The 13,540-nt window shown below is 39.8% G+C and overlaps 1 protein-coding gene and 1 long non-coding RNA gene across 2 annotated transcripts; both read left to right on the top strand.

Annotated features, from left to right (window-relative positions):
- Positions 1 to 437: 437 nt before the first annotated feature.
- Positions 438 to 2,723, top strand: LOC119732643. The gene is made up of 2 exons (XR_005271578.1): positions 438 to 602; positions 1,438 to 2,723. It is a non-coding gene; the product is annotated as an uncharacterized LOC119732643 (long non-coding RNA).
- A 1,207-nt stretch (positions 2,724 to 3,930) lies between these two features.
- Positions 3,931 to 12,469, top strand: LOC119731519. The gene is made up of 9 exons (XM_038204690.1): positions 3,931 to 5,317; positions 6,462 to 6,646; positions 7,393 to 7,524; positions 8,250 to 8,426; positions 9,002 to 9,158; positions 9,645 to 10,017; positions 10,326 to 10,443; positions 11,333 to 11,383; positions 11,764 to 12,469. The coding sequence occupies exons 1-9, from the start codon at positions 4,801 to 4,803 to the stop codon at positions 12,181 to 12,183; spliced, it is 2,130 nt and encodes a 709-aa protein (XP_038060618.1). The 5' UTR covers positions 3,931 to 4,800; the 3' UTR covers positions 12,184 to 12,469.
- Positions 12,470 to 13,540: the final 1,071 nt, after the last annotated feature.

Here is a 13,540-nt window from a genome sequence, read left to right as displayed (position 1 = left end):
AGACTAAAGGACAACACTGTGAAAAAACGTACTTGGAAAAGAGACAGTGAAGACCAAAATAGCAACATGGAATGAGCAAGATGAACACAATGGCAGTCATAGCAAGCTGAGAAATGAAACTTCATTATTACTCACCTATATACAGCAACCATAATCCGGCACAAAAACGTCAAGACTTGACTGAGCATAATTGCAACTTGTACACAACCAGGGTTTGCAACATGCAACATAAAGCGTAATAAAAGTGATGGGGGGAATCTGGCGCAACAGCATTATAAATCTTTGTGAGCGCCCTCTATTTTCTGAAACTTATAAAGGCCTTTATTTCATTACAATGGTACGCCCACGCTCAAAAATTTCCCACAAAATACTCTGATCCCATTGTCATCATCGATTCTTACCTGACACAGTTGCCGTGTGTGTCCTCTCGGTGCAGTCAGTCCGCAGCGCACGCGATAATGAGGTCAAATCCCGAACTTTATGTGCACGGGCTACGTCACGAATCGGCCACGAGACTTACACGTGTTATTGCGAGAGTTTGGCAGCTTATTTTCCATGAACTACATGTTGCAAATGAAGTAGCGGGTCTCCAAGATGGCGTGGTAAGTCGAAAGCGAACGTTTTTCCGAATCGAATGATATAAAATATGTCGAGATTCAGTAAGTTTTTGGCGGAATTTTGTTCACTCGAAGTTGGGGTGTGATTTTGAGGACTATTTTTGTTGTGTTTTTAGTTCCTGCGCCCTGACTGGACTAGGTAATAATGACGAAAATGATCACCACACATCGATTAAGGAAGCAATGAGCTTTCGTTTGATATGTATTTTAGCTTGTGGCGACATGTTTGTAGTTTTTTCTGCGACACTTTTCGTGCGCGAGATTTGAAGTTTTTCGGCCATTTCTTTCGGCTTGTACATGCGGATCGTGCACACGAGCACATTTATTTTTTAGGGATTTTTGGCATTTTAGGGCATGTTGGGCATGTTGGGGGTGGCTGATCTAGTCAATTCGTCATGCATGTTAAATTTTTTTATGTACATTTTTCTCATTTTTTTACAATTTAGGCCTATGCAAATTTGTTTATTTACAATTTTTCAATTTATTACAAAATGGGATCATAAAATTTTGTTCAGCTGCCAAGCTATTTACTCCAAAATCCATTTCTATCAACTTCTATCATGTGTATGGATGTCTGATTTGCATGAAGATAGTTAGTTGTTTTTAAATAATTTACAAATAATGTCAGATTTTTTTTGTTAATGCTACCGAAACGGTTTTTGTTCAGTTAATTTTGGAAAATTCCCTGGGAAAACTATACAACACACGGTGCATTTACGCTATACACTAATTTTCTTTTGGTCATACAAAGAAAAGTCGTGAAGAAAATCCTTTCGATAAATTTACAATTCTCATATTTTTTCTTTCACTATCAATACAGGAACCTGTTCCAGCCAGTTCAATGCCTCGGTCATCAGTTGTCGTTGACAGTTTCATCGCCTCCAACACAGGAACTGTCACGTTCACTTCAGTGGCTTGGTTGGCATGGTCCTCATTTTATGTCGTTGACATTGACAATCTATCATCTCTCACACAAGAATGTTTTCTGAGACTCAGATTCATGCAGTATTAAGTTCCTGTGTGCAGATTTTATGATTTTTGTACTTCAGTGTAAAGGCCGGTTCATATACTTGGAAATTTCTCAAGACTACGAATGGAAAGCGACATTGACATCGTGAAACCTTCGCTTCAAATCTGCCGGAATTGAAACATGCTTAACTTTTGTGAAATTGCAGTGCCGTGACGTCAACAATTTGAATTTGCATTCGCAGAGTATGATCCGGCCTTTATATGTACTGCGTTGTGCAAACAACATCATCACCATTTGTTGTTGCCATGTTAAACACGGTTTATTTAAGTCATGCCACAGATACCATGCCAAAGACACCAACCAAAGATTATCTAAAATGTACTACATGTAAACATTGCTTCATGTACATAATCGTGATTAGTGACACTATGCCAAAACTGTGGTTATTGTTATCATCTTCACTTCACTGTAAATTGTTTAAATTGAACAGGTTACTACCAGATTTTAGCAGTTTTTAGATTGTAGGAGAGTTGATGATATTTTTGCTTTTGATTTTTGTTGACGTTTATTTCTTATCCAAAGACAGATGTTGTCAGACATGTATGCCAAAACTCATTTTAAAAAATGCTTTCCCTTCCTTATGCAAGCTGATTTTTATTCTGGCTGGAAACATGGGTATTATTAACACATGTATTTGCAATTTGTGATGTGAGATGTCATGAAAAGAAGCTATCTGAGTTTTCTATAAGTGTTTCAAAGCAAGGATGTGATGGTGTAACAATATTATACAAAACTGATCTAGTATGTTAATGCTTGCAAGAACATGTACATGTAAGTTTGTTTATTTTTCTTTTTTTTTATTATAAAAATCTTTGGACAATAATTTAAAATCTATTTAAAAATAAAAGTAAAGTGTCCTGGTCAAGACAAACGTTTGTAGGAATTGTCATCAAAGATGAGTCAGCCCAATTAAAAATTAAAATTTAGAATAAAAAAAACAACAGGCATTTTATATGAAAATATACAGTTCTTATATAAAACAGTTCATAAAATAAATTCAAAGTTTATAGGATTTTTATAAGTTGTGTTTTGAAAATTGTCTTCAATAAATACAGAAAACAAATATCCCTAAATAACTTCAACTTTGTCACATGTACAGTTTTTATATTTTGGATTTTATTATTTGATAAAGGGGATACAATTTTGAAGGGGAAAAAACGTCTATATTAAGTGTTAACTTACATTGGCCCTGGACACATTAAAAAAATTCCGAAGGGTTCTACAGCGACAACAAAATAGTTCAAAACCTACCATAAGTCCCTGCACAAAATTCCACGTGCGTATTGTAACATGGATACATGAACTACACGTTATTATTAAATCTTTCGCGATGACGTCATTTTTGGCCAATGAGGGCACAGGAAAACGACGCACTGTCATGGCGGGATGTTTCGTTGTTGGGTTTTTGAAGATCGTTAGAATTTTCTGCGCCCTGACTAGACTAGCTAAAGATCAAAGCGAAATCGACAATTTTTGGATAAAATATAGCATTATCTCTGACGTTGGTGTGAAATTGAGCTGTGGCCGCTGTCAGAAGATGGAGAATACCGTCGTTTTTTGAAGGCCAATTCCTTGAGATTGGAAGGTTTTTTTCCGTTACAAATTTCTCCCTTTAAATTTCACGTAATTTCCAATCTGAATTGATAATATAACAGAATGGATCTCTATCTAAAAGAAAATATACATAATGTTGATAGTTGACAAATAAAATGGATATTTCGGACCAAATTCCATGCGTCGTCGACAGCTCATTAAGTATTCAAAACGAGGTCACGCACCGGAAAGCCATGCATACAGCGCACATAAAATGAACAGCTTTTCAGTGCGCTGCGGGTGCACCCACGACCGTCTCGGTTTGATATGGCACTGCTAGCGTAGCGTGACGATCCTGATCCCGTCTATCTGTCCATATAGTTATTGGTTTTGAAGACTTGATTATTACCGTCCAAACGACTTCCAACTAATGGTCAGCATTTTAATTAAGTACAGCACACGTACAGTCACAACTTCAACTCACTGTGCCCGTGATGGAGTACGTATCCAGCTTTGGATGTTTTTTTTTGGGGGGGGGGGCAACCACACATCCGAAATGTAGACATGTGTTGTTGTTTTTTTTCCGGACACTTGGCACCTTCCAAATGGGGGCGCTCTTCACAACTGACCATTCTTATGCTAGTGCAAACTATATTATAACCATTTTCACGGCGCATTGTAATGGTTTTTGAGCAGATTTTCTTTTTGGGATTGATGTCAGAACTCTCTGACCATTATATTGAAATAATTGCTAAACTTAAAATGTTGTGAAAAAAATCCGCCAGGGAGGGCAGATACTAGAGTGCCCCCTCTTATAGTTTTCTATCAAGCGTTTCTTTATATAAAGCCTTACTATAATTGGATAAACAACAAAAGGCTGAATACCCAGTGGAGGTCCTAGCTTGTGGGGGTTTCTCTCGTTTGTCCGTGCCGGGGAGTGTCTCCCTGAAAAGTACAGTTGGTTTGGTTGGAGTGCCATGATCACAGTTATGGTGCTCGCGGCTCATGTGTGATCGTTCGAGCCCAGTCGGGGAACATGGTGCTTGTGTTCTTTGGCAAGATACTTTACAACAATTGCCTCTTTAAACCCAGGAGCCTAAATGGGTATACTTTTGAGGATAGAGATCTGAATGCACAGCTCTCTTGTTAATATATATAGCTGCTGCAGAAAGCTGGTCTCGCGGCCTGACGAGTAGCCTGGGTACATAGTAATTGTGAAGCGCTTTCAGACCTTAGTCCCAACGCCGCAATATAATAAGCACTACATTATTATAGCAGCCTGCACATGTCATGTGATTTTTTCCAACTGTGAAGTTTGAGTGTACGTCAGGTTCACTGCATCACAAAGTCTAGTTATTTTTGTGTGATGTGTACGGAACACAAAATGACAAAAGACAGGGAACAAGGGTTAGTGTATTGTTATTATACGCCACACTACATGTAGTATATGTTTCAGTGGAGCGTCGCCATATTAACTGCTACGCAATACAAGGCGGAAACAAAATGTGTGCGTTTTATTTGAGTTGAAAGTATAGAGGTTCCGCCAGAACGTCACATTCACGTTCCTCAGGGGGAAACTAATTATATGCGAGCAGTACTGAACTTGTTGCGGTTGTTCAAATGAGCAGCGTTCCCCGACCCCCGGTCAGACGGACGAGATCTGACGTGAAGGAGTACACACCACCGGGGCCGCGGACCATGGCCAGCAATCAGCCGAGCGCGGGACCGAGCATGGGTCACGGTTTCTTGAAGAATTGGACTCCGCCTCCGGCGAACCATATGCCTCCAGGCTATTCCAGTTATAACGAGAGGCGGGAGCAACCCGACCCAGAGCCCCCGGGTCCTCCCAAGCCTCCGGAGGAGTTCCCCGCCAAGCTGACTCTCAAGTTGGAGGCCGAGGATAGGGACACGGACCTGGCCCGGATCTGCAGCGATGCCCTGCACGAGCTGCCGCAGATGGTCAAGGTTGGGGAGAAGTTCTCGGTGAAAGGGAACGACGTGCAGTTGCAGAAGGGAGAATCGCTGTTGCTTCTCTTCGTAGCGGAGCTACCTCGGGTGCATGCCGTGGATACTACGAGTGGGAAAGAAGTATGGCTACCTGTGCACGCCGAACAGTTGTACGAGACACTTCCGATGGGTAGGATAAATATTCATTTTAAAGATTGCATTTTACATTTTTGAGAATGTCCCAGGGTCAAAATGTCATGCTCTCTGATTTTTTTTTATATAATGTCTAGATTTACTATTAAAAAAACGCCAACAACCGCATGCCATCTGATGATGATGAATCGCATCGATTTAAACAATAAGAGATATTTTGTTGTTGTTTGTTTCTATGGTTATTTTTTTTGGGGGGGGGGAGATTTTGTGATAGAAATGCATTTTTATACCTGTGGTCGTTAATGCGACAGAAAATGTGCTCAACTTTAAATTTTGATTCAAGCTTTCCATCATAAAGTTATGCAAGCTATATAGGCATAATTACGCCTATAACATTTTTTAAAAACTTTTGATAGGAATGAATTTTCAAGCACAAAGAGTCTAAAATCAGAGCAATGACATACGATTACATTATACAGGGTTATGTTGACACTTCATTAATTTTTTTACACACTTTTCCTGGTTTTAAAGGATACACTTTTTGAACTTCCGACTTCAATTTGGGTCGTTCCCCGCAATTTTCAAAATGTGTTCAACTGATCTGTTCATATAATTTTCATGCATAGGACTTAATTCTGAGTATTTCTTTATTAATACGATAGCGAGTGGACAAATACAGACCACGTATTATAACCACTTTATTTTCTATTGGTGAAAATGTCCACGTTGCCCGATCCCAAAATTGAATATACTACGGAGTACACATGTCATGAACAAAATGCTGCTGCTGCGCGCTATTTCAATGCACTATAGCCCGAAAGCCTGACGAAACCTAAAGAGAGGAGACAATGGGAAGAAATTACAGTTTTAGAGGTGGGAGGAAAAGCCCAAAAGAATATTCTGGGAAAACCCTCGGAATCAGATAGTCCGAGTAACTAGGACTCTACAGATCGCCTTTTTAACATTTGGACATGGTCGGGCGATAGTAAAGTCCAAGATCGATGGCCCTATTGCGGCTACTACTAATTTTTTGGACCATTTTCACTCGTACCCCCAATCAAAATCTTCAGATTTTACCCCCAAAACGGTCCTCAAACTACCTTATGCGCCCCTGTAGGCTTCAGTGGGAATTGGAAATACAAATGGTGGTAATTTTAAGTCTACATTATTTGTCTTTCTAGATCCTCGTCTGGATGACAAACTATACACGGGGGTCACTGCCATGATGAACAGCAACCCCATGCCGTGTATTGTACGCGTACTGGAAGGCTATAGTGGGTCTGATTACGCAGAATGCGTGGATCAAGAGGACGTCATACGCATCAGCCACATAGAGGAGAAAGTTCGAAGATATAGCAAAGAAAGAGTGCGTGTCATTATGTCTGGGTTTGGTTTAGAGTTGGGGTAACAGAGATAGGGGCAGAGAGGGTAGGATTATTCAGAATAGAGAGGGAATCATGGATAGGGTCTGAGATGGGGTGGAGTTATCAGTTGGGGTTGAGTTGGGATAAACGGTAGTATCGGGGATGATCTGAGATCAGCTTTGGATATTTATGAGGTCTTGGGTGGTGGATCGGGGCTGACGGAGAAGGGGAATACAGACGATGAGGGGTTGACACAGAGGCTCCGGTGGGGTAATTATAAGGGTGTCAGCGATACAGCATGAATGGGCTTCCGTGGCTGGGGTAGGGTTGTGTTGGGTAGCTGATGGGTAGGGTGCAGGAGCTGGGGTAGAGTTTACATCCCTTGATATAGGCTGTGGTATTGGATTATCAGCAATGGGCCCTGAGTAGGGTTATCATGGATAGGACGGGTACAGTCTGTTATCAGGGAAAGGGGATACAGTCTATTCTCAGTTATCAGGTAAAGGGTTTGTCAAGATTAAATAAGATGGATAGGGCCTGAGCTGGGATGCAGGTTTGTTGGGATAAGGCCGGATTGGGAACAGGGGCTGGTATAAGAATATTAGGCATAGGGGCTGCCATAGCCCTGGGGTATGTTTCTAAAATGTAGGTCTGGTAACGGTTATAAGATTAAACAAACCGTTTAAAATAGCAAAGACCATAATGACCAAATTTAAGTCTTGGATTCATTCTCTTGATTTCCCCATAGATTCTGATTGCGCAAAATCAGGTAGGTCACCGACTTGAGCTCCACAAAGACATGGATTGTGCCCACTTCACCACCATGATGTCCGCACTGTTCCTGCACATGTCCGAACTCATTGGGCTGGATTTCCCACAGGTGAAAAATAAAGAGAATAAATTACTACCAGAGAGATCTTTGTACCATTAGTATTAATTAATACAGTCTGTCTAAAAAAATGCAAACAAAATATAACAGAATGCCAGACGTAGAATGGTTTAAAAGATCCACCTTTCCACTTTAAAATGAGACACCAAAAGTTCAAATTAATCTGATAATTTTTGACCGAATTATGTGTCATTTCTCAAGAGAGGTCAAATTGACCACGGGACCAAGTTTTTAAATGCAGTGATAATCGATTTTGTTTGGATGTGTAAGTGTTGCAATGTGGCTGAACTGTCGGCGATTACATCCATTCTCACCTCAACATGCCCTCCCTCTGGCGACATTGTCTCTCAGTGCTAAACATGTTTAGCATGTAAACATGATGTGTTTAAAAGAGTGTTTACTCGCTTAACACATTTTTTTTGTAGGCCAGGCAATTATCCACATAGAGGCAATTAGGCTACCTTTGTCCCAATGCCTAAAATTGAAAACTTGGTCCCATGGTCAATTTGACCTCTCTTTGAAAATTACTCATAACTAACTCTGTCAAAAAAAATTTCAGATTTGAACGTTTGCTGTCTCATTTTAAAGTGGAAAAGTGTATCTTTCAAACCATACCGATTTTATCTATGTTGAATACACATTCTAGGTCTAGCACTACGTTATAGTTTGTTTGCATTTTATTTTAGACACACCTTTGAATTTGTGTTCCTTTGCAGCGAGTGCGTGTAGTTGAGGAAACCAACTTTGAGAAGCGCAAACCCAAGGAAGAGAAGGTCTTCAAGTTGTTGTCTTTTAAGAATGACCTGCAGGTGATTGCCACGCGATCCAGGAAGCCAGGCCTGCTCTCAATTCCACTCTCTGTGCCTATTTCCCTCAACACAACTTCTTTCAAGGTATTTCATCAAATTCCTCTGTACCAACGTTCAGATTTGTTTTGTATTTCGTAAGGTGTACAAACTTTAACAATTTTGTACTTTTTTTTTTATTTCGACAAATTCAGCAATTTCAGTAAGGTGAAATATTTTGATGGCAAATTCAACCATACATCACACCTGATCCGAATTAACCTATGGCAGTAGAATTGCGTTAGAATCGCGTCAACGCAGCTTGTGAATAATGTCCAATTACATGATATTCAAATGGACGCGGAATGCGCAACATCTGAGACAAACAAAACTTAGCGTAGACAAATTCCATAGGGTTGTCTAAGGGGCGTGGCTAACTCCCATAACAAACGGCGATAGGTCAATTTCGTGGAACTGCTAAGCAAAATACATGTATATTGCTTTAAGCACAGATTGTCTGAGAACAAGTCACAAGCAATCTATATGGCATGGCGTCTTAGCTGGTAACCTGTTGCTGCTCAGCTCTTCTTTTTTACTGAACAAATTTTATGTAATTAGCATCTCCATGAGTTTCTTCTTGGAGGACATGATCGAATGGCTCCTTTTTTTAAATCTATCTTTAGGACAAGACTGTCCAATCCTGTCTTCCGCCCTTGTTTCCCCCTGTCAATCTCACCTGGGGTGTCCGGGAGTTCGGCAGGCCCACTCTGCCCGAACCGCTCAGAGAAATTAGCCAGCCCCTGCCCGAACCACTCCGTGGATGGCTGGAAAGCTTTGAAGGTAAATTGGTCGATAACAGGTTTGAGCTAAACTTAGGGATTAGAAATTTTGCTTGGTATTCATATTCAAGCTCACGTAGATTTAAGGAATACTGTCTGATATTAAAGATATACAGTTCAGTGAACCATTTCAACACATTTTCTTTATCCGGACATCGTCCAAACAAAATGTCACAAACAAACGTACAATTACTGCTGAAGATCAAGTCCGTTACCCTCCACAAAAGTAACATCATCCACTTCGAACTTTCAGTCTAGAACCCTGAATTCTCTTCGATCTCAACATTCTCCTTAACATTGTACAATGGAGCAATTTCAGTCAAGTGGCTTGCTTGGAAACAAGACAATCGTGTCAATCTGCAGTCTGGAAACCTTCATACTTTGGAAAAGGCTTTTACACCCCCCCCCCCCCCCAAAGGAAGAGCACTGACATAACTGGCTGGTTTGAATGACTTCAGTTCATGTTTTTTTCTTCATTCATTTTTAGGAAAGGAGCGTGTTTGCAAAGTGGCCAAAGTCTCCAAGGAAGACTTGATACAGGATCTCAAGGAGATGACCAACTACACCAAGGACCTGACCAACAGAATTGCCTGCCTGGATCAGGTCGACAAACCACTCATCCCGACTCGTGACAAGCCTGTGGCACCGCCAAGACCCCCTACCAAACCGTTAACGTACAGGTCTCTCCCTGCAAAACCTGACATGAAGCCTGTTGTTTGTTCCCCAAAGCCCAAATTGACCCCTAAGCCCAAACCTCGTAGCTTCACTGCGCCGAAGCAGCCCAGTGACTCCAAGGTGTTGAACAAGCGTAGAGTCAGTACTGATGATGGTTATGAGGTTCCTGGTGTATATGTAGGCAGGTGAGTCATGGCAGCAATATCACTGACCACCGAATCCTGGGTTATTCCCAAGCTTTTATGGATCTTCCTATGTGATATAATGGAAGATGGATGCTATATTTTAAAGAGTTGTGCGTGGAAAACAAATGCATACATCTTCTCATCTCCCATGCTGTTGGCTCTGTAATATAATCCCGAACAAAAGCAACCAAAGACGTTTTTGTTTGTTTCTGGACTCAAAGGAGTGTCCCACTCCAATAAAGTTGCTTATACAAAAGTTTTGGTTTACAAATCTTGATGATCCTTTTGGGTTTTCTTTTTTGGGACAGTGATATAGAGGAGGAGGAAGGTGATGAATATGAAGTTGTACCCGATGTAAACGACCCTACAAAACCTCTGGATGTAACCACTCAAGAGCTGAAGAACATACTGCAACAGAAGGAAAAGGTTACTTATCATGCAAAATTCGTTCAGAAGAAATTTAGTCCATGAAAAGTCTAGAGTATTCTTTGTTTCTGTAGTAAACACCAAGAAAATTGAGATACATACTTTTAATACAGTAAATATTTTGGGTTCATACTGTGATGCTCACTCAATAAACTGCTTTTTTTTTCATCATCAAAATCTGTGTTCTGTCGGGCATGAAATCTTGGAAGTCTATCTCAAGTCTGCTTGGCTTTTACTTTTAATTGCTCATTTTCCAAAGTTTAGATCCCATTAAAGTTAGAGTAGATCATTTGCAGCTATAACCAAATTATTTTTAAAAAGCTTACTTGGTTTCAAGATAGTAGTGGCACTAAACTCCCTGTGAAATTAGTCCTTCTGGCATGCTGTCATTTTGAAGAAAACAATAAAAGGTCATTTTCAAAGGTGAGTCAAGTGACGCTTTTTTTGGAAATTTCCGCTAGTAGTTGCTTTGTAATTGGCCAAATCCGTGAATGGGTGCGTGCAAGCGACGACACAACGCACACACATGCGTCTTTGATACTATTCGTCGGTTCAGTGCTTGACATCGCGTAGCTGCAGTCAGCTGAATGAGAACGTGTTCCGGATGCTGATTTCGGGCACAATTTAAATATGACTCGGCAACTTTTGAATTGAAATCGAGATCCTAGAATAATAGTTTCTCGGAACATACAGCATTCACAGAGCTAAAACTTCATCAGGTTAGTTGTTAAGCACCCGTCTTTAGATTTTGAGCACTTTTGTTGCTTCAAACGAAACAAATGACAAATGACAAATGATCTACTCTACCTTTAAAACAAACTAAGGCACTATCCATCTGAAACCTTGGAACCTGTGGTAAACAAACATCTTGCAAAATATTCCATTGCAGAAAATAGCCTCACTGAAGGAAGAAAATGAACAACTGAAGGAGAAATGCGAGGTTTGTACAATTGAATAACCATCATTAACGGCTGTACCTACAAAGCAAGTAAATTATGTATGATATAATTATTGCACATGATATGATATACATGTATATCGCAATTTACTTGTTCTGATATTTATAGTATAAGTGTCAAATTATCTTGTTTAAAGATTAATTCAGAACATTTTTGGCTGCAATGTTGGTGAGCATCAAGTGGAATAAAAAAAGATACCAATGAAATACGAATAGAATCAACATACTTCAGTTTTTGTCTTGTGGCCATTTTAGCTTTACAGATTCAACCGTTACTATGTCAGACATCCCCCCCCCCCAAAAAAAAAAAACCTGATGTGAATATCCTAATACTAATTTCGGTTTCTTTTGTATTCCGTTAGAAACTCGAAAAAGAAAAGAGGGAGATACGAGTGTCCAACTTCAAAAACGTTGATGAGATCAACCGGCTTCAGGCTGAGATTGATCGTATGTTGGCCAGAAACGATGGCGACATGTACGACTTCCTTATTCCCACCGAGAGGCCCCTACCAACCCTGCCGACTAGTCCCGGTGCGGTCATCTATAACAGCCCTCACGATCTGCTGTCCGAGAAGGTCTTGATGTCTCGCGCCGACATTGAAGGTGTGTCAGACATACTGCGGCAGCTCAACTTGGGTAAGTACGTGGAGAAGTTCAGAGAAGAAGCGGTGGATGGTGCATTACTGGTCACTCTTGACGATTCAGTTTTGAAGGAGGATTTGGGTATGACCGGCTTACATGCACGTAAGTTACTGTTGGAGGTTAAGAAATATACAAAATAGGTTGCTTAAGGGGTTACGCATTTTTCGGGTAACTTTTTTTGTGGAAATGATTTCATTTGAAATTGTCATACATTTGGTTCATTGAGGTACACTTTGCTAAATTGTCAGTGAATATTTAAGAAACATCATCACAAAAATGCTTCCTTTCAGGTGATTATGCAGGGTTAGGAGTTTACTCAACAAGAGAGGGGTTATTAGTTTTGGAGGGGTTGAGCTTAGCATTAAGGTCAGTTATCAGCAGAAACCTGCAATTAAATTGTTAATGCCTTAGAAAAATATGTATACAGGGTGGACCCCAAAAAATGCAACCCTAAAACATTTGCCTTTTAATAAACAAAGGGATCGTTAAAGCTGAGAGCTTTTTGTTTCAAATACTGTAAAAAATTAATGTAAATAGCACTTGGGGTTGCTAAGAAAATGTCCATTATGTAAAAGTAGTCATTTTTCATCCTGTACACAAACAATTACCACAGTAAGAGATTTTCACTGTACCTATTTCTGCATGTTCTAATCCTTACAAACTACACAGCACACATAATATGACAAGATTACAAATGAATTTGATGGAAATACCTTATATTTTCCACCTGAACAGGTATCTCAGCCTTTTTAGTCCAATTTTAAACTTTTTCAGCATCATAAATATGTCAGAATATTAAAGAAATTGCCCAAATGAAGGATAATTGCACAGTAGGCTTACAGTAAAATGTTTCACTGTTTGAAGTTGTGTAAAGGATGAAAAATGACTACTTTTACATAATTTGCATTTTCTCAGCAACCCAAAGTGTTATTTTCATGGTTTTTTTTTAGTATTTGAAAGAAAAAGCTCTCAGCTCTAATCTGATTCCCAAAACATAAATCCACCGATCCCTTTTTTTATTTAAAAGCAAATGTTTTAGGGTTGCATTTTTTGGGGTCACCCTGTATAATAAAGTTAATGGTGAGTTTGAAACTACTATATTCCAATTTCTTTTTTACCCTGTCCAGTAAATATGCATTGTAATATACAACATTCCCTTTTGATGTAATTGTCAGGAATGGATGGATTTGGGAGTTAGTATTTTATAGCAGATATTGTATACGTCGACTTGTTCAAAGTTTTGTATTCATACATGTAGATGGTGGGAAACCCAAGAAAAATGTTGTGCTTATAGTCTGGTTTCCTGACCCTACTTTAGATGAAACAGAGCAATTTATAGTCGTCTGTGAATTGTCAAGTCAGGGAACCAGACTAGCTGCATGGCTTGCACCTATTTGCAGACATGTTTACCGATTGCAAACAAAATGTGGACTAACTGAATTTGGTAAATTGGGGGCAGTATTTGAAAATAGATGTTTTCCCAACGATGGTCGGCCG

Source organism: Patiria miniata, unplaced genomic scaffold (genome assembly GCF_015706575.1).
Source record: "Patiria miniata isolate m_02_andy unplaced genomic scaffold, ASM1570657v1 HiC_scaffold_24, whole genome shotgun sequence".
Lineage (NCBI taxonomy): Eukaryota > Metazoa > Echinodermata > Asteroidea > Valvatida > Asterinidae > Patiria > Patiria miniata.
This window is presented reverse-complemented; position numbering and strand designations above follow the sequence as displayed.